The sequence below is a fragment of the Terrapene carolina genome, unplaced genomic scaffold, assembly GCF_002925995.2.
Source record: "Terrapene carolina triunguis isolate 2854851 unplaced genomic scaffold, T_m_triunguis-2.0 Scaffold96, whole genome shotgun sequence".
Classification (NCBI taxonomy): domain Eukaryota; kingdom Metazoa; phylum Chordata; order Testudines; family Emydidae; genus Terrapene; species Terrapene triunguis.
The window spans coordinates 42,656,271-42,677,827 of NW_020664447.1; the positions used below are offsets into that span (position 1 = coordinate 42,656,271).

Consider the following 21,557-nt stretch of genomic DNA (forward strand, 5'->3'; position numbering starts at 1 on the left):
CCACGAAAGCTTATGCTCTAATAAATTTGTTAGTCTCTAAGGTGCCACAAGTACTCCTGTTCTTTTTGCAAGTATTAGAAGCTACTAAGCCTGTCTTTACAGACAGTAACTACGTGAGAGCCACCGGTGACACCACCTGACCAAACTGGGAACTGCAATTTTCTGACATGTATTATATCCTACAGGTACCATGCCTGGAAACCTGTGCGTGGACCAGTAACAGTGCCTGCCCCTTTCTGAATTCTCATGGGAGCTGGTTTTCACATGCTGAGCACCCACAGCTCCAGCTGAAATAATGGGAACTGCAGGTGCTGAGCTCTGCTAGTTCACGTATCTTGCATGCTCTATAAAATTCAGTGTGCCACAATTATTTTGTGGCCCTTCCCCCTTCCACAACATGCCCCCACTCTCACCTCCTAGCTGCTGGGAGGAAATGGAAAGGATGTCTGCTGTCCAGGAGAAAGCACTTTTATGAGTGCAACACGAGCAGTCTGCCTTAACCTGCAACCTCCATGAAGGCCACCTCAGGTGCCCCCAGACAGGCGGATTTGTTTTAATTGAAAGAAGACTGCTAAATCTAGGCAACCTTTGCTTTATGAAGTGCCCCCAGGAGAAGCTGCTTTGCTTGCCTACAATGCAGGTTCTCACAGTGGATTAGCTGCTTGATAGTCTGACTAGCACAGGGGTCTCAAACTCAAATGACCATGAGGGCCACATGAGGACTAGTACATTGGCCCGAGGGCCGCATTACTGACACCTCCCCTCCCCCCCGCCGCCCTCGGCCCCGCCCCCACTCCACCCCTTCCATGAGGCCCCGCCCCTGCCCCGCCTCTTCCCACCCCTTCCCTGCCCCCATTCCAACCCCTTCCCCGAAATCCCCACCCCAACTCTGCCCCCTCCCTGCCCCCAGGGGGTGCAGGAGGGGTGTGGGGTGTGGTGGGGGCTCAGGGCAGGGAGTTGGGGTGTGGGGTGCAGGAGGGGTGAGGGGTACAGCAAGGGGTCAGGGTGCGGCAGGGGGTTCAGGGCAGGGGGTTGGGGTGCAAGAGGAGTGCGGGATGTGGCAGGGGGTTCAGGGCAGGGGGTCAGGGTGCAGGGTGCGGCAGGGGGCTCAGGGCAGGGGTCAGGGTGCAGGAGGGGTGCAGGGTACGGCAGGGGGTCGGGGTGCAGCATGGGGCTTAGGGCAGTGGGTTGGGATGCAGGAAGGGTGAGGGGTGAGGCAGGGGGTCAGGGTGCAGGAGGGGTGCAGGGGGCTCAGGGCTGGGGGTTTGGCTACAGGAGTGGTTTGGGGGGCAGGATCTGGCCCGGCGCGTACTGGGGGCAGGGCAGGCTCCCGTGGATCCCTGTTCCCGGCCAATGGGAGCTCCTGGGGGCGCTGCCTAAAGCAAGAGAAACACACAGCCCCCCACCCTCCCTTCCCCACGTTCCAGCCTCTTCCCGGAGCTGCGCAGGGCTCGTCCTGTGCACGTCCGGCTGCCGCTCTGGTAAACACTGCGGGAGGGGGGCTGCAAGGGGCTCACGGGCGGCCCTCATGTTTGAGACCCCTGGACTAGCAACTCTAATGTACTGCACGAGCACGCATTGTTTGTGAGCAAAGCAGCTTCTCCTGAGAGCTCTTCATAAAGCAAAGGTTGCCTAGATTTACCACAAAGGGACATTATGCGCTCAAGAGCAGGACATGGCAAAGCCAGAGGCAGTGTTAGCACTGGGGGATAGACCTGCAAAACACTTTTGGCTGCTGCCACCTACCCCCATTCCCACAAAACCAACTCCTTACCACCTGCGTGCACAATTTCTCACCCCCATGCCCAGGTCTGGCCTGAGCCTTTCGAGAAGGGTTAGCGAGACTATTTGGGGGGCTCCTCCCAGACTGACCCATTTTATACAGGCAGTGTAGATGTAGCTGTGTCAGTCCCAGGATATGAGAGAGACAAGGTGGGTGACGGAATATATTTTATTGGACCAACTTCTGTTATTGAGAGAGACAAGTTTCCAGCCATACAGAGCTCTTCTTCTTCCCGCTGAAGAGCTCCATGAGGCTTGAAAGTTTGTCTCTCTCACCAACAGAAGTTGGCCCATTTTATATATTTAACATGAGGGTGCAAGAAAAAAGTTTAGCTTTACACCACACCGATTTTAACGTATGTTTCCTCATTGACTTGCCAGAGTCCCACAGACACTCTGTGGTGAAGCAGAGACTTGAACCCAAACCCCCGGCTAGTGCCTTACCCTTCCTCTTATTGCCTACTGGTGGTGGTGTCTGTGCATAGTGGGCAAATTAAGCCTCGCAAGGGAAAGTTGTTCAAATGAGCCAGGGGTTTGCATGCTGCAAGGGACTCTGGGCGCCATGCTGAATTACAGCACTCCTGCAGTGCTTTACAGACATTAACTAGGAACCACAATGTGGCAGGTACATTTTGTTATCCCCACTTTACACATTGTGGGAGGGTGTAATCCCAGCACTGAGCCTGACTGCCCCTGTCGCCTAGGTCAGCATTCACTCATGACAAATTTCTGCCCCCACCATCCAAAGCCAGCACCTAGGCTCCCCAGGATTGCCGGTAATCACAAGGACTCCCCAGCATAGGTGGATGGCTTTGGTTTGCCAGGCCTTTTTTATTTTATTTTATTTATTTATTTTTTATGCTACCACGTCTCTTATTAAAACATGAATCTCCAGAGAGGCAGGGAGAGAAATAAAAAGGATCAGTTTCTCCTAGAGGAAAGGAATTGAAGGAGTGTAAGAGTGCACTTGCTGGGCTGGCTTCCAGCTTCCTCCTGGCACAGCTCTGCTTCCCAAATGACAAAGGAAGGAAGAAGACGGGAGCACAGCTGTCCTGGGAGGCAGAGCCCAGCCATTGACATGTGATGAGCAAGCCCTACTGAGAAAGCCAGCGCTTTGACCGGTGACTATTACTGTTCCCCAGGCTGCGGGTGTGAGTGAGGTAGGTACAGGCACAATGTATTGGCAAAGTATAGGCCCCACTGAAAAGAGGAGTTGTTTAGGGTGTTCTGGGGTGGGGGTGGGAGGAAAAACAGTAGGAAGAATAGGTTGAAACCGAACAAAGAAGAATTGGAAAGAGAAGGTGGGTGAGGTAATAAATATCTGTTGGTGAGACAGAAGTTTCGGCTTACACAGAGCTCTTAGAATTGGAGCAGACTAGCAGGAAACATTTGGTAATTAGTGCAGTCTACTGAACTGCACCATGCAAAACACATTTCCTGGCTGCAGAGTTACTGAACCTTTAGAGCCTAAGGAGATCAGTGTGTGAGGAGGTGGGGGAGGATTATCCTGGTTTTCACACACATCCATCAGGGATATAAGCAAAATTTCCATTACAGTGGCTGACTGATCAACAGCCCCAAGGTATAGAAAGAACTACAAGTGGGAAAAGAAGAGCATGTTTGTGTTTGGTTTCAAAGACCCAAAACCAGTCTGACTAGCTGGAAGCCCAGTTTCAGGCTACACCCTTCCCTTTCTCCCTGTGTGTGTTAATGGGAAGCAATCTCATTCCCAGAATGCCTCACATCTAGTCATTATCTATGTAATCAAGCATTTTTGCTGCATTCATCACTATAGTATTTTGTGCTTAACAACTCCCCCCACCCCAACAGTGTGGGCTCATTCCTCTCCCCTGAGGCAGATACCACAGAGCCACTTTAGCCCCATCCCCCAAGCCACTACAACCTGAGCGGGGATGCTGGTGCTGGGGGAAGACTCCTCACTGACATGGAGGACAACATTCCTCAGACACTTCTCTCAAGCCAGATAAAGACGAACAACATTTTATTAAAATCTGCATTTACAGAGGGAGCAAAATCAAGAGTTACACAGGCATGGGGGGTTGTAGAAAAGCACAGGAGGCTGGGTGTGGAAGAGATGATGCAAGGCAGACCAGAAAAACATAAGAGAGCCTGGCAATGGGCAGGTGCTCAGGCAGGCATCTGCATGCCCTTTGCCATCCCTTCAGGAGGCAATTGTGGGTATCAAGCCTGCAATCAGAGCACCAGCAGCTTGGGGGCAGTCATCTCCCCCCACTCATCATCCTCCCAAGAGAGAGACAGCCCTGCTGCACTCACACCCGAGGGGTCCGAGCGTCACTCCATTCGAGAAGAGATTATAAATCACTTCATAACCTTCCCCAGGACATCCACCAGTGCCAGCCCACCACAGCCACAACCCTCTGGGGACGGGTCCCACACGCTTGTGTCCAAACATTAATAAAAATAAAAATCCTGTACATTTAAAATTTTTAAAATTCATAAAAGAAAATGATCCAGGTTACCACTTCATAGTGGATATTTCCAAAGCAGCAGACATGGGGAGTACAGGCTCCAATCCCAGTATTAATCAGCAATGCTTCAGAAGCATTTCACAGATGACAACTCCTCACCCAACTAGAGAAAGTTGGGTTCTGTTCTAAAAGCAACAGTAGCCTGGACTATTAGGTGCATGGTTGGGGTGACAGGCCCCATCACGGTCACTGAGAGAAGCAGGAGTTTAGAGTAAAGGGCTTAGTTTCTGCCTGGGGTTGGGACTTCGTACTCAGCTACTCAACAAGAACGTGAGTGAGTACAGGGACTAGTGTCTGGGTAAGTTCTCAGAGCCTCATGTAGCTGGTGCTAGACTTCAATGATAGCAGCTGGGCTCATCTTGTTCCAGTCAGAATAGGGATGGGAGAAAAAAGTGGCATGAATAAGAAAACCAGGGAGGTTCGCTTTCCTCTGCACAGCCCGAATTGGGGCTCTCTCAGGTATGTTGATCAGCAGAGGGGCACTCTGGCACTGCGTGTGATTGTCAGCCTCAAAATATTAAATAAAGGAAAATTTACAAAAAAAAAGGTTACAAGCTAACCACATTGGCCTGCTCCAGACAGCCGTCCCCAACAGCAGAGCCAGGCCATCACCTGGGCAAATCCAGAGGCCCATGAGCAGTTTCACCAGAGCTGGGGCTAGTACACCCTGTGGTTTGGGACATGAGACAATGGACCAGCATGCTTCTCACCCTCCCTCCCTCAACTTCACCTCTATCCATCTTTGGAGCATGGGTGGGAAGCTGCTCATTTCTCCATATGTGTCCTCTTCCTCCAAAAAGCCAATCAGGGTCCTTTTGCCAGGATACTACCTTGTTCCCATGCTGTGCTGACTGACCCCTTCCCTGTGGCGGAACTTACCATGAGCAACCAACAGGTGGCGCTAGTTCAGCACAGGTGAAGCAAGGGTACTGACTGAACCTGCCAGGGTGGAAAGGCAACTCTTTCCATCTCCCCCTAGCTAGAAAACTAGGGACACAGCCTTCCATTCACTTTGAGTAAGAATATGCACATTTGCAAAGAGTGTTCAGAGACTAGACTGTCATCCTGAAAAACAGACACATGGCAAGCCTTGAGAAGGGGAAGACAAAGGAGGGCGCATGTAAAACTCGTACTGCAGATCGTTTGGGGAGATATTAGTTGCACATTTCTGTAATATCTGTTCAAAACTCAAACAGCAATCAAAATGTAGACAATCCTGTCTTTCCTGTCATAGGAAGAGAGATCATTTGAAAGACTGGCACATAGTTCACAGCACTGACTGAGCCAGTCACGTGAAGCAATGCAAGCCCAGACAAATTCTCACTGAGACCCCCAAGTTTGGCATTGGGACAGGACCACCTAGGGAAGGTGGTTTGGGGACGGGATGGATATGAGGAGGTGGTTGGATAGACCCAGAGTGGGCAGATTTACATGTCACAGGGGGAAAAAAAAAAAAAAGCTGGCTCTGGTGGGCCTGCAGAAAAATTAATGCCACGTAAAAGTCAAACCACAGCCCCTTCAGTAGGTACAGCAAATCCTTCTGCCGCTCTTGCTTAGAGTGGAAGGCACAAAATCATTCAGAGCTGTGACTGGATTGCTCGAGATGAAGAAGGGGAAAAAGGTCAAGAGATGAACTAAAATCCTTCCCCATACCTTCAGCTTCAAGAGCAACCACGAGCACTTGGGACATGGCTAGTGTCTACTGCCATGCTACAAATATCTTCTAACAGAAAAGGAGGCAAAGAGTCCTTCAGGCATAGGCCTTTGTTTCTAATACAAACAGTACATGGAACTGTGCCCAATCTGAGGGAAGTGCTTGGGGTCAGATGGGTTTGGTTGTACTGTTGTAAACCAGGTGCTCAGTATCCTCTGTGGTGGAGAGGGTTGAGTTGGTAGCAGTGGTAGGTTGGCGTCGCCGGCTGTTCTTCTTTCTATTCTTCAGGAAGAAGTAGCCAATGATGACCAGGACTACCATTATGCAGATACAAAGGAGCACTGCAATAGCCACCTCGAAAGCACCTGTAAGGGGGACACACACAGTTACAAGGGCTGCTCTGCTACTTCTGTTGCAGCATTAACAGGCAGGAAAAAGCAAGAGGTACAGAGCTGGGTCACCACCTGGTGCTGGCAAAGGACATTGTATGAGCGTTCAACAAGGACTAGTGACTGGACAGCGGGATGTTTAGCTCAGCAGTTGGTGGAGATGAAGAAAGAGCATGACTGGATGGCTCAATGAGCTGGTAAGGATATACAGAACCTTTCACTTCCAGGTCATGGTTCAAGTTCCACTCGAGTCAGTTCTCAAAGTTATTACCATCTGAAGGCTGTTCAGCTACTTGGAGGTTGGACATCTGTATTAAACACACAACCTTATCCCCAACACCAAGTGGAGTCTCTGCAGGGTGGCCAAGAGATGGCTGAGCCTAGAGGAGGAACTACTTAGGGGTAATTCCTCCAGATAAGGTAGATTAGCAGGGGAGTGTCAGGAAACTCATAGTACTACTGCCCAAGCTATAGCTGTTCTGTGCATCAGTCTCCAGTGATGTTAATCGGGCGCCTGTCACCAGCACTGAAGTCATTTAAGTTTGGCACATTTGAGGACCGTGGCAAATCTGAGAGGAAGGTTCAGTCTCTGGGACATTGGGAATGGAGAAGAATCACCTTAGGAGCAGTTTGCTCTGGGAGAAACTCTCTCTCAACACAGGTTTGGGATGAATGGCAACTCATGTTAAAATGTGAGTGTTGTATGTTTAAGATCGTTAACTTCAGGCCCATTGCAATTGTAGCTTGGAGAGTTAGTGTTGTTAAACACATACAACCCTGCTCCCATGTGAACCAACATTATTCAAATACCCACCTGTGTCTAGCCTATCCTCAGCTATCCAGGTCAGTGGGGGACATGCCAGCCTGGCTATGAGGGGAGAGTGTCTTCCCCGCTGTTCTTTGATGCCTACAGATTATAGGGCTCTATTCTCTTCTCACTTATACTAGGGTGAATTAGGAGTAACTACAGAGGTTAACTGAGTCACACAGGAGTGAGAGATGAGAAGGAATCCCACAGATCCATTTCCCTTGTCCCATGAAGACCACATTACTTCCTGTAGTTAGATGTGATGTTCCTTTCCCCCCCCCGGTAATGAAGTGCAATACATTCCACGAGACAGGGAAGGAGAGGTCATGACAAACATGTCACTTGAGTAGAATTCTTACTTACTCAAGCCAGCTTGCTGGGTCCCATATGCTCCCCATCTCTGGCCAATCACATCTGCCTCTGCACAGGGAACAAACAAAAACACAGTCTCATGAGAGAGCTGGGAACAATGGAGTGAGACGCCAGCCTCCCAGGACAGTTTCATGCTGGAGTCAAACTGCATACCTGGAATTAACCACCAGAGTATTCCCTTCCAGCATCCCCTCAACCCAGCCAGGGCATTATTGTCCATTTCTTTAATTCTGGCTTCTCTCTTTCTCTACAGATACAGGAATCTGGGGAGGGAAGAGTCTCCCTTCTGACAGCCCCAATAGGGGGAAAATGTGCTCTTGGGGCAGGCCAGGGAAGGATGGTATTGATCCACCCAACACTTCAGAGAAAGAGTCAGAGCAGGAGTCTCTCTGCTTCCTTACTGACGCAGCTCAGTGAAATCCCTTCTTTGGAACCCCCTCCCCTCCCACTCAGACAAGACACAATCTGCACTACATGATGTAAAACTAGCTTCTAGATGCTTGTTTTAGCACATTTGAGCCAACAGTCCCGACAGAGAGGACCTACAGGTTTGGGGGCATGTGTCTCCCCACCACCAAATATCCAGTTTTGCCTCCTCCATCGTTGTACTAATGTGATGACCCTGAAAAGGGCAAACAGATACCCGTGGCCCCTAAACTGGGCCATTTCACTCCAGTGTCAAGAACTATTGGAATTCTCTCTGGCTGGACAGCCAAGAGCCAATGCCTTGCACATCGATATCCAAAATGCTCTTCCAGTTCACAGCAGTAACGGAGCTCCAGAAACTCCCAAGAAAAGTAGGGTGGCCTGGGGGAAATTGTACTGCAGAGTGTTATTTTCTGGGTGCTCCACGTGAGCAATCAGACAGAATGAGGAGCTTTGTGGAGAGAGGCCAGGGTTAGAGAGCAATGCTCCATCTCATGCTCTGCAGAGCTCTGACCTATTTGGAGCCAGGGAATTTAGCTTGGAGGGTTTCACTGTGGTAGAGATGCTGGCCCCCTCACCCCACAGCCCTGCTGCTTACTTGTGATGCCTGCACATGATTTCAGACACTCTTCTTCTTCCTCAAAGTTATTTCGGTTGCCTTCACAGCCCCCATAGGTGAAGCGGTCACATTTCTCGGTGAATGGGTTGTAGTACCAGCGGGGGATGCTCTCTTGGCACATCCCAGTGTCTGGTAAATCCACACAGTGACCTGGCAAAGCAAGAGAGGTGTTCGGGCTCAACCAGCACATTTACACAGCATCCGCGCTTTGTAACTCCTCTAGTGCCCCGTGTGCCACTCTTCAGTCTCCAAGCCACTTTGTGACACCTATTTCCTAGAGTTAGCAAAGATTATCAACATCCGATTGACATAACTGCCAACCAATTGCGACGCACTGGCAACAATCACCCTCACAGCCCCGAAAGTGCATGGGGGGGGGGAGGATGTAGCCAATTAGGGCATTTTAGCAGAGGCTGGAAGAGGATAATGCTGTTCCCATCAGGAGAGAGAGAGAGAGAGAGAGCAGTGCCCCCCCAGTAAGGGCTTGTCTACAAGAGGAATTGACTGCAATAGCTACTCCACCGAATAGCTCTAGCATGTTAAATTCACACCCTACCTTATTCTGAGGTCACTTCCCTGTGTAGACAAGCTTTAAGCATGGCGGCTTAAAAGAAGGGAAAGTCTCCCCTCTCCACAGAGCAGGGAGAGCACTCCACCAATCACTGCAATGAGCAAGAGCTAACGAACCCAACAGCTGCCGTTGGTCGGTTAGAACGGATATTTGAACAGAGAGAGGGTGGGGTAGAGTCCAAAGTTAATCCTGAGGTTCTCATCCATCTAATATTACACCAGTGCCTGGCTGCCAAGGGTTCAAAGTTCACTTAACAAACAGGACACTGCCAAGCAGAACTGCCACTTATCCACAAGTCTCCCCAGAAGGCATCGGAGTGTGGTCTAGGCATCAGGTCTGGCATTAGAACCACACACTCAAATCCTTGCAAAGTTGACTGAGCAATTCATCCTCCCATGTTTAGACAGATGGATGCAGTGAGTGCCATGCAATTTACTGCCTGGGGGAGGATGGGGTGGGAGGAGCTCTCTGGAGGAGCACGGCACTACTTACCGTGTTGAAGCGGTTTTACTCTGGTTATCCCTCCTCTATACTATTCAGGCAATCAAACAGTGTTGAAATAGATTTGGGAAATGCTTTTAGACCCAGTGTCAATGGGATCAGACAGGCACTGACTGGCTTATGCTAGGCAAGAGTCCTTTTCTGGGATAGGCAATTTCCCACTATGCACTACATGGAAGAAGGCTAAACTAGCCTTTCAGGATTTGTAACATACATACTGTGACAGACCCAGACCAGTGGGGTACAGAAGTCTGGTAGAGGGCAAATATACTGGTCACTGGATGAATAGTTTTCTGTTCCCTGAGTGACCAGAGAAGGGGCTGCACTAGAGTAATCAGGAACCTGCCAGAACCAGTTAAGGCAGGCAGGCTAATTAGGACACCTGGAGCCAATTAAGAAGAAGCTGCTAGAATCAATTAAGGCAGGCTAATCAGGGCACCTGGGTTTTAAAAGGAGCTCACTTCAGTTTGTGGTGTGAGTGTGAGGAGCTGGGAGCAAGAGGTGCAAGGAGCTGAGAGTGAGTGCTGCTGGAGGACTGAGGAGCACAAGCGTTATCAGACACCAGGAGGAAGGTCCTGTGGTGAGAATAAGGAAGGTGTTTGGAGGAGGCCATGGGGAAGTAGCCCAGGGAGTTGTAGCTGTCATGCAGCTGTTACAGGAGGCACTATAGACAGCTGCAGTCCACAGGGCCCTGGGCTGGAACCCAGAGTAGAGGGCGGGCCCGGGTTCCCCCCAAACCTCCCAATTGACCTGGACTGTGGGTTCTTCTAGAGGGGAAGGTCTCTGGGCTGTTCCCCAACCCACATGATGAATCTCTGAGGCAAGAAAATCTGCCACTAAGCGCAGGACCCACCAAGATAGAGGAGGAACTTTGTCACAATACCTTGTGTGGTCGTAACATTGATTTTCCGTAGTTTCGTGAACTCTATTGCATCTGCAAAAAGAAACAGCTCATAGGATAGAAACGTACAGTCCCCAGCTCAAGTATGAAACTCCTCCACCCATCCCAAGGTATGTGGAGAGAAAGGTCTTTGTGGGACACTCCCTAACTACTTTCTTCTCCCTTCTGCTAGTATCATACATAAGGCAGGGAAAGAAGCTATAAATCAAGGTCCACAAATATTTGAAAGTAGTTTAAAAAAAAAATCAAAGTGGAAAAGGAATTATGTATGGAAGTGTGACTAATAATAATGGGATGAAGTTAAGGAAGGGAAAGTTTAGGCTCCTTATCAGTAAATACTCCCTGACAGCAAGATGTATTTGACTGTGGAATAGCCTCCCAAGGGAAGGGGGGGAGTCATGTCACTCCAGACTTTTAAAATTAATACTGGTTTGATGCTCAAGAGAGAGGGGAATCACAGAATATATGCAGGCTGTAGGATCCGAAAACAAAGGATCCCAGGAATTATCTGTCATGACACAGAAGCGAGGAGGTGGTTAAGTAGTTCAGCTTTTTGCCATGTCAGGTGCAAGCTGTTAGCAGGACATTCTTGTAATGTTTAAGAGACTGGGAGAAGTCAAGGTGGCAAAAAGTATTTGGAGGTGGTACATGAAACCACGAGACCAGGTAAGGTCACTCAGGAATAAGATATAGAGGGAGAAAAGGACAGAACCCTGAGGGTCACAGACAGAAGGGTAGACTCCAGAGGAGAGAGAGCAGAGGAAGAATCCAGGAGGTAAGGGAGAGTCAAGAACAACGTGATCAGCGGTGTTGGGCCTCTCAAATGCTAGTGACAGGGCAGTGCTGTGAAGATGCTTACATGTGAGAGATACAACTGGGTAAGGAGACCAGAGTACTATGCTACAGTGAGATATATCCATCTTCAGGCACTAAAGTTGGAAAGTTTAGGACCCAGACTGTAAGTACTTACACAGCTCACAATACGCCTCATCTGATCCATCTGCACAATCTGAAGTTTCATCGCATTCCAGGAAACTATCAACGCAGCAGCCATCTCTGCATTTGAAGTGGAAGGACTCACAGTTCCCATTGCACACTGTAATAGACAGATTATGGGATTTTGGGGTGGATGGAAGGGTGTTCACCAGAAAACCCTCTCCTCCTGGCACCCAGATACGTCGTGAAAGGCTTGTGCCTCCCTGTGAGCTTCCTGGGGCATGGGAAGCCTGGACAGTACTCTCTTCAGAGTCCATCAGTGCCTCTCCGAACTTGGTCCAAGGAAGTCAGTGTGGAATGAAGCAACGTGCCTCCTTTCCCCAGGGAGTGAACATGCTGCCTCTTTCATGACTTGGAAGTGCAGAGTGCTAGCTATAAAGCTACAGAGATTAGATTTTTAGTCTCAATAAGCCCCTTTCTCATTCACACTTACTGGAGCACACTGCACATTAGACAGAGAGGTATGAGACGCCTACCTGGCTTGGCCCGCGTTCCAAAAGAACCTTGAGAAAAGACATAAAAAAGCTACATTATTTTGGTGAATCAGAGTCTGTTCTATACTGTCACTATGCCTCCCCCAATAACCAAGGCTACCCTAGCACAACGGCTACCCGGGACAAACATTTTGATTGTTTACCAGAATCCCATATTGCATTTTCCAGGAAGTCTATACCATGTGTGGGGAGGGGAGGTGGGAAAGGTACTGACTGCTCTGAAGTCCCTCCCACCTCACCCCTCCTAAGCCAGTCAAGCTATTCCAAATTGTCTTTCCTGTCTCCATTCCTCTGCCCCCACCTTAAGCTCAATATGAAGCACAGTGGCCTGGAAGAGGCCCCATGAATTCATCACATCGCAGGCTTTGCTGATTGGCTCTTAACAAAGGCTCAGCTGTGCTACTGCTAACAGGTGTAAGGAGAGAGCTGAATTTCAGGCACCTCCAGGGCAAGACACCTTGTTCTGTGGCTACATTTATAGGTAGCAGGAATAGGATTTTGAAAGCAAGTCTGTGGCCACAGAAGTGTAGTAAACACCAGTCCCTGAATGAACTTCTTTCACACCATGATGAGGAACGTTGACTAAACAGAAACTTCAAACTAAATACCAAGTATATGCCAATCAATGGAACCATGAGATCCCACTGACCCAGGGGTTTCCTCTATAGATGGACTCACCTTGAACATTCTTGCAGGCAAGTTTACACTCTTCCTCCCGTACGTAGTTATTCTTGTTGGCCTTGCAGCCCCCAAAGGTGAATTTCTCACATTGCTGAGACGCTGGATTGTAGAACCAGCGGGGAAAGGACCCACGGCACCGACCCACCTTACTAGGAGCCAAGCAGAACTCTGGAATGTAAGAAAGGTACCCCAATGCAAAAAGTCTGCATACGAGGCTGGAGCTCATTTTACTTCAACTCCACAGCTGGAGTATGGATGCTTGGCCTTGCTGAAATATCAGAAAGTGAGCTGGATCAGCAGCAATGACTGCAGCTTGCTACCAAGGGCGGAATCAAGCACTAGCTAATCTGGCACCAATTCTCCCATCTTCGTAGCCACAGAGGGAGGGCAGGAGCAGGCACTGGTGGCTTGTGGGAGGGCTAGGGGGGAGTTCTCCCAAAGGCTACACATCTTGAGCTCAGTCCAAGGAGGTTCCGCCTAAAAATATTTTCTTGTCTGCATTCTAGGGAAGTCTATTTACCGTGGGGAGGGAGGACACCTCTGCTTAAGGCACTGGTGCCAAATGGCCACCAAGAACCCACACTGCCTCGTTGATGCATAGCTCTGAACATCTTGATTGCCAGGTACAAGTCCTTTGTAACAAATTTGATAATCAAATCCATGGCCATTTAGGATTTCACACTGACAGCTGTCACTGTGCTGCACACCATGGTTATTTGGCACTTCACAGTGTAAGCAAGGAATTAAAAACCACACACACACACACACACCTCTCAGGTACTGCTTCTCCAAAAGCACAAGCTCTTACCTGAGCTAAAGGACAATCATTGTAAGGTCTATGATATAGAGCTGATCAGTTTTGGTCCCATCCGATAAAGGGCAGAGTCTCACACACACAGTCAGTTCATTACCATGTGTTAGTTCTGCATGGGGACTGGAGAAACTGAGACAGGCAGTGGTGGACGGGGAGACCTTATACTTATAAAGTTTAGGCATGGTAGGTTGAATTTTCATCTCGAGAAACTTCATACAGTTATCCTGCCTCCAGTCCCCCAACATATGGTATTCCCATGCACCATCTCCCAGAAGAGTGCTGGTAACATACTTTGTTGCTCTAATAGGTTATCAGCAAGCTATCTTAGCTGGGACCCCTGGAGATTCTAGTTCAAAGGTCTATCTGGGTAGACTCACCTTCAGTCTGTTCAGCTGTCAGGACCATGATTGTGATGTTGGTGGAGTCCTGCTGGCCAGCACTGTCTGTGACAGTGAGCTGGAAGACATACTGCCCCTCCTGCAGGTTGGAGATCTTGGCTTGATCTTCCTCTTCCTTCAAGAGAGCAAAACAAAGTCATAGAAGGAGCTGGCATATCAAACCATAGGGGGTATGTGCATGTGTGTGTGTTGCATCAGGAGAAGAGCTGCTAAGCTACACCTGGAATAGGCTTCCACCCATTGTCATTTTGTAAAGCACTCTGGGATTCTTTACAACTATGGGCTAGATTCTGGCTGCCCATGCCCAAGTGGGCTAAGGGAGGCAGATAACACCACAGCCTCAGCACTGTAGCATGCTCAATCTAGATACTGGTGGTCTTTGGGGCACTACACTTTGGACTAGCCAATAAGCCCAGTAGTGCTACAGGCCCTGAAGATCTTACAGCCAGACAGTCAGGAGGCATGGGTTCTATTCCACACTCTGCCACTGATTTGTTGTGTGGTTTTGAGAAAGTCACTTAGCAGCTTTGTGCCTCAGTTTCCCCATCTGTAACATGAGGTGTGTGTTGTTGTTGCTTACTAGTCTTTGTGTACACCAGCCATGCCATCTGACAGCAGGCATCAATGGGTCCTGAGTCTTGACTTTAATTAGCTCATGTAGCCTTTCAGGCATGGAAGGATTGCAGAATTCGAACAGGGAGAAGCAACTATCCAAGACAGTGATGAAATCAGAGAACATCCCAATGAGAACAGGAGCAGAACTCTAGGGACAAGCCACAGGGATAAGAGCTAGCCCATTTGCAGAAGAGAAGGCTAGCAATCAGAGCATAGCAGAACCAGAGTATGGGTCAGTTACCTCGCTCAAAGACACGCACTAAGAAGCAAAGATGGTTATAGCACTTTATACACTGTTTTCTCTCTCTTCCCCCTCCCGTAGACCACACAGGGGATGAGAGTCTAGGAGCATTCACTGGATTCTTGACTTCCTGTGCTGCAAGGAGTTTCCTGATGGAGAGGAGGAAGGTTAGCTCACTAAGCAATGACAGCACCACTGAGTGACGACAGCAAGGAAGTATACCAGACCCTCGCTAGAATGTGGGATTTGGGATCCATGCGCGGTACTGCATTAACACGGGGACTGCGTTATAGAGGGGACCTCGTTAAAATGAATTGCAATTAAAGTAATTAAATTTGGGATCCATGGCCGCGACCGCGTTATATGCGAGTTTGCTCTATATAGACGCGCGTTCTAGCGAGGGTCCAGTGTATAAAGTATGGAAGATGCATGGGAGAGAGCGGAAGAGACAGAAAAAGGTAGCATATGATAGGAAACTGTCATTCTAGCCCAGCTTCTTCCCTCAACTCCTCTGCCCTTAACTCACTCTAAAGAGGGGCGAGATAGAGAGCAGACACTTGGCTGCAACAACATGAAGAGGGAAGCACAAGGTGACCCGTAAGTTATTGATCACTTGCAACATATTTGGTGTAGACAGCATGAGCCTCTGGGCAAGCAAAGCAGCACGCATTCCGCTCCTTACCTCCAGCACCATAGAGGTGTCACCAAGCAGCAGTTTCCAATCATAACTGACAATCCCATGGTCATCTGAGCTCTCTGTGCCTCTCAGTAACACTGGCTCCTGAGGCTGCACCTTCATGTCCATCCCAGCACGGGCTATGGGAGGCTTATCACCTGGAGAAGAAAGGCAACAAAAGGCTTAGGTAAGAAGCAGAAGGACTGGGGTCTTGTCTCAACCAGGAAGAGGGTGGGATTCCCCCAGACTGAATACATGTGGGTTCCAGTCAGTTAAATAGGAAGATGTTTCATCATTCTGTGTTTGTAAGCAAATCACTGAGACAGCAAAGTGGTGCACGAGGAATGCCGGGTCAGTTTTAAGGGTCTGGAGCAGAATTATTTCTCTTACCTCACCCATCTCCTCCATTATTAAATGTGACTGGTCAGTAATCCATACTGCAGCCAGTCTCTTTGAGCCAATTGCAACTACTTAGAGATTTCACCTGTAGGAAGAAGTATAAGTGACAAGGGAACACCTTGTTCCTACAGCTGTGGACTCCTAACACTCATGAATTTCACATAAACTACAGACACACGATTTAATGTTGGTGTTAGACAAGGAATCAGTTCAACATCTTCTACCAATTAATTCCCTCCAATACCCAACTTAAGGAGACACTTTTGTGGAGGAAGTGGGAGGCAATATAATCCACTTATTCCATGTTTCTATTCAAAACTCATATTGTCTCTGGAGAATATAGCCCCCCCTTGGAAAAAAAAAAAATCTTGCACAGCGTTCAAATGCCATCCCATGGACCACACCCCTCCCTTCGCACCACTAACACAATCTGGATCAAAAGGTCACTCTGGAAAATATAAGAGGCAAAAGTAAATCCTCATCATGGGAACAGGCCAGTGAAAACAGAATGCAGGCCATAAAACTTCACCCAATAATTTCTGCATCAAGCCCAATAATGTATACTCAAATTCAACCACATCTTTTAAGAAGTCATCCAGTCTTGCTTTATAATCCAGCTATGAAAGCCTTATACTGTGCTATAAATGGTTACTATAGAGGGAGGATCAGAATCCAACAAATCTCCAAACTATTCCAATGGTTAATTACCTTCACTATTAAAAACTTACACCTTATTTTCAATTTGAGTTTTTCTAGATTCAAGTTCCAGACATTAGATCTTGCTGTGCCTTTTGCATACTAGATTAAATAGCCCTCTGGCATTAGGCATCTTCTTCCTGAGTAAATTCTTCTAAGCCATGATCAACTCACCTCTTGGCCCTCTCTTCAATAAACCGAATGGAATCAATCTCCTTAAGTCTCTCATTGTGAGATGTATTTTCCAGACCACAATTCTTTGCAGCTCTTCTCTGAACTGCCTCCTATTTTTCCCCTCCCCAAATCCTTTAGAGTGTTGACACAAAAACTGGACAAAGTATTCTAGTAGCTTTGTGAGACCCTACTACTACTCTATATCACCTCCCCACTAAACAATCCTGTTGATACAGCCAAGCATCACATGAACCCTTTAGCCACAGAATTACAGTGGATACTCAAGTTCTTTCCATGGCCACCGCTTGCCAAACCTCACATCCTGGAATTATGGCTTACATTCTATGTTCTTAGATGTAAGACCTTGCATTTGGCTGTATTAAAATGTTTGATAAAAAACTGGGCACAAAAGCCATCCAGAGCACGCTGTATAAGTGACACATCCCTGTAATCAATTTTACTACTCCAGTCTTTGTGTCACTTGCAATCTTCATCAGCAATGATTTTACATTTTATTCCACAGAATTTTTGATCAAAATCATTCATAAAAATGTAGGGCTGGAAGGCACCTGAAGAGGTCAGCTAGTGCCATCCCCCTATGCTGAAGCAGGACCAAGTGTACCTTGGGCACCCCATCTGACAGGTGTTTTGAATCCCCATCTTTGGGGCTTTTTAAAAACAGTTTATGCAAAGCCTCCCTTGGAAGCCTATTCCACTACTTAACTATCCTTATAGTTAGAATGTTTTTCCTAATGTCTAACTTAAATCTCCCTTGCTGCAGATTAAGCCAACTACTTTTTGTCCTACCTTCAGTGGACATGGAGAACAACTGATCTCCATCCTCTTTATTACAGCCCGTAACATATTTGAAGACTTATCAGGTCCCCCCTCAATCTTCTTTTCTCAAGACTAAACATGCCCAATTTTTTAACCTTTCCTCATAGATCATGTTTTCTAAACCGTTCGTCATTTTTGTTGCTCTCCTTTAGACTCTCTCCAATATGTCCACATCTTTCTGAAAGTGACACACCCAAAACTGGACACAGTACTCCAGCTGAGGCCTCAACAATGCCAAGGACAGAGGAACAACTACCTCCCTTGTATTACATAGGACATTCTCATTAATACTCCCCAAAATATTAGCCTTTTTCACAACTGCATCATCTTGTCTGCATCATCTTGTTGGCTTATATTCAATTTGTGATTCACTATAACCTGTAAATCCTTTTCAGCATTACTACCACCTACTCAGTTATTCCCCATTTTGTAGCTGTGCATTTGATTTTTCCTTCCTAAGTATACTACGTTGTGCTTGTCTTTACTGAATTTCATCTTGCTGATTTCAGACCAATTCTCCAATTTGGCAGGGTCCTTTTGAATTCTAATCCTTTCCTCCAAAGTGCTTGCAAACCCTCCCAGCTTAGTGTCATCCACAAATTTTATAAGCATATTCTGCCCTCCATTATCCAAGTCATTAATGAAACTATTGACTAGTACCAGACTCGGGATAGACCTCGGGTGGACCCCACTAGATACCAGTGGTTCACTGTCCTACTAGGAGGGCGTAAGTACCCTTTTAGTCCGGTCTTTCAACCAGCTGTAAACCCAGTGCACCCTTGGGGACGAACTAGCGCGACTCCTGAGCACTCAGCGGGCGGCTGTTGAGGGGTCGTGGCGCGTGCCTCTCCCGCTGCTACCAGCCCTCTTCTCCCCCTCGCGCTCCTCCTGTGGCTGGGCTCAAGCTGCGGTGTGTGCCCTGTGGCAAACCGCGGTCTGTCGCCCCATCTCCAGCACCCAGGAGTTCGAGGAACGTATCCCTGTCTCCGAGTGCTGCTGCTGGAGAGGAGGGAGGAGAACGAGACTGCCCCTCTCAGGGCCCTGTGGCCTGTTGGGACTCCTGTGCTGCCTCCCCGCTAGGGTCCCAAGAAAGCATATGAAAAAGTGTCTCTGTGTAGGCAAGTGTGTGCATGCATGCATTGTATGTGTGTATGTGTAAGACTGTCTTTGTGTAAGGAGGGGCATGTATTGCCACATGCGCATATACCCGTGTGAATGAAATTTGCACCCTAACTCTGACTTTTATTCCTTTTGCTGGCTTGCACACAGAAAAATTGATGTTATGAAATGAACACACACGTTTTATGTCAAGTTTTTAAAAGAGAAGGGAACGCTAAAAGAAATGTATTATTTCTTAAAAAGTGAATGTTGTTGACTAGTAATTGCGAAGGGCCAAAGTATCAGACATTTCTCCCCACCTTTGTCTAGCTACATTATAAACTCTTTGTTGCAGAATCTCTCTCTTTACGTGAATGTCCAGCACCTACCACCCTGGAGCCTTGATCTTAGTTGAGGCCTCTAGGCACTAAACAACAATTGTAATACTAAATAATGTGGAAGTATATTTGTTAGTGCATGTTAGATGCGTACAAGAGAATACACGTGTGTATCTGCATGTAGGTGTGGGAGTCAGTTTCTACACAGGGCCGGCTCCAGGCACTAGCTTGGCAAGCAGGTGCTTGGGGCGGCCACTCCGGAGAGGGGCGGCACGTCCAGCTATTCGGCGGACGGTCCCTCACTCCGGCTCGGAGCGAAGGACCTCCCGCCGAATTGCCGCCGCAGATCACGATGGCGGCTTTTTTTTTTTGGCTGCTTGGGGCAGCCAAAACCCTGGAGCCAGCCCTGTTTCTACAGATTTAATTATATAGGTATATGGACAGGTGTGCATTTCTGTGGTTGTGCTCTATGGATTTGTATTTGGGTTTCAGGAGTGGGCCATTAATGGACCCATTGCAGCTGTACAGAGTTGCCAGATGTCCGGTTTTTGACCAGAATGTCCAGGCAAAAAGGGACCCCGGCGGCTCTGGTCGACATCACTGACCAGACCATTAAAAGTCCGGTCAGTGGCACAGCGGGGGCCCAGGGCTAAGGCAGGTTCCATGCCTGCCTTAGCTCCGCGCGGCTCCTGGAAGCAGCCACCTGCTCCCTGTGGCCCCTGGCTGCCCGTGCCCCGAGTGCCAGCTAAGCAGCTCCCATTGTCTGGGAACCGCGACCAATGGCAGCTGCGCAGGCAGCACCTGCAGATGCAAGGGCAGCGCTCAGAGCCTTACTGGCTGCCCATGCGTCTAGAGGCTGCAGAGACCTGGCAGCCACTTCCTGGGAGCTGCAGTAAGCACCTCCTGGACCCCTCACCCGAAACCCTCTCCCACACCCCAAACCCCCTATCCCAGCCCTGAGCCCCCTCCTGCACCCCAGACCCCTCCCCCCCCGCCGCACCCCCCCCCCCACACACTCCAAACTCCTAGCTCAGAGACCCCTCCTGCCCCCCAAGCCCCTCATCCTTGGACCCACCCCAGATCCTGCACCCCCAGCCAGAGCCCTCACCCCCTCTCAAACCCCTGCCCCAGCCTGGTGAAAGTGATGGAGGGTGGGGGAGAGCGAGCGATGGAGGGAGGGGGGATGGAACGAGCGGGGATGGGGCCTCGGGGAAGGGGTGGGGCAGGGGTGTGCCTGTTTTGTGTGATTAGACAGTTGGCAACCCTAAGGTCAGCAGGAGGTGACATATCTCCAAAGTGTTCCCTTCAGGCAGAACACAACAAAGACCTAGCTTCCTGCCTGGCCATTTGTGTATCAGATGCCTCATTATGTATTTGCATACGAAGCCACAGGCAAAAGGAGAGGAAATCTACAGGACTAAACAAACAGTTTATCACTACAGACAAAGGATTGTTCTGGTCTATCAGAGTGCAAAGCGACACACTGGGTCCTTCACCAAGGAGTAGGGTGGCCAACTTTCTAATTTGTGAAAAACGGATATAACTTAGAGAATTTTTTCACTTCAAGGTCCCAGAAACAAAGACAAGGTTTTCATCTCGAGGCCAAAAGACCAAAAACATCAAGACACTTGATCACAGCCTTGGATAGACCAAGAGACTACCTACACTTGACCAGAGCCGCACTGGAACCTCCCCCACTCCGTCCTGCCTCTCCCCCCCCAGACCCTCTCCCTACTCTGCCTCTCCCGCCTCCCCCCCCATCACTCACTGCTCTCTCCACCTGCCTCCCTCCACCAGCTGAGCAGGGCTCTAGGAGTGGAGGAGTGACCGGGGCAGAACATTCAAGGGGAGAGCCAAGTTCTAGAGTGTGTGACTGGGGCAGGAAGAGCCATGATCCAGAGGTTGGGGGAGGGGGCGACTGGGGGCAGCACTCCAGGGGCGAGGCACAAAGGAGGCTGAGAGAGGGGCCCAGGCAGTGAACCCAGCCACCAGCCCCACTTCTCAAACATCACACGCTTCAGGATCCCTCTCCCTGGGGGCTGGCCGCTGGTACCTCTCTCCGCTGGACAGGGCCAGTGCAGGGATATTTCACGCCCTAGGCGAAACTTCTACTATGCGCCCTCCCTCCAGCCCAGGGAGCCAGGGGCGCTCTAGCTATTTTGGTGCCCTACGCAGCCCCCCCAGGCCTCCACAGGGGGGCTGTGTGGGGCCCAGCCTCAGGCCTCCATGGGAGGGAGGCTGGCCACTTCCTGCGGGAAGTGGAGTGACCCAGCCCCAGCCTGCTCCACTCCCCTGGCACCCAGCCACGCTGCCAGCGAGTGTGGGGGGGCAGTTCCCCACTCCCGCCTCCCCCAAGCCTGGGAGCCAGGTGAGCGGACCAGGCTGGGGCCGGGTCGCTCCACTTACCATGCAAGGTCGGGCCTGGCTGCAATCTTCAGGGGAGTGGGGGTGGGGCAGGGGCGGGAAGGGGCGGGGGTCATGGGGAAGAGCCGGGGAGCCCCCTCCGCGGCAGCTCCCCACCCAGGGAGCCTCCCCTACGGCAGCTCCCAGCCCTGTGGCGCCCCCCC

At 49.5% G+C, this 21,557-nt stretch overlaps 1 protein-coding gene across 1 annotated transcript in view; it reads right to left on the reverse strand.

Annotated features, from left to right (window-relative positions):
* Positions 1–5,273: 5,273 nt before the first annotated feature.
* The window catches only part of SPINT1 (serine peptidase inhibitor, Kunitz type 1), a 27,909-nt gene continuing 11,625 nt past the window's right edge, over positions 5,274–21,557 (reverse strand). Inside the window, exons 3-11 of the mRNA XM_024201751.3 lie at positions 15,455–15,606; positions 13,896–14,031; positions 12,702–12,872; positions 12,006–12,032; positions 11,504–11,629; positions 10,516–10,566; positions 8,540–8,710; positions 7,507–7,563; positions 5,274–6,311 (exon numbers count right to left, since the gene is read on the reverse strand). Coding sequence (XP_024057519.2) covers positions 6,115–6,311; positions 7,507–7,563; positions 8,540–8,710; positions 10,516–10,566; positions 11,504–11,629; positions 12,006–12,032; positions 12,702–12,872; positions 13,896–14,031; positions 15,455–15,606 — 1,088 coding nt within the window. The 3' untranslated portion in view covers positions 5,274–6,114. The remainder of the gene's footprint in view (positions 6,312–7,506; positions 7,564–8,539; positions 8,711–10,515; positions 10,567–11,503; positions 11,630–12,005; positions 12,033–12,701; positions 12,873–13,895; positions 14,032–15,454; positions 15,607–21,557) is intronic.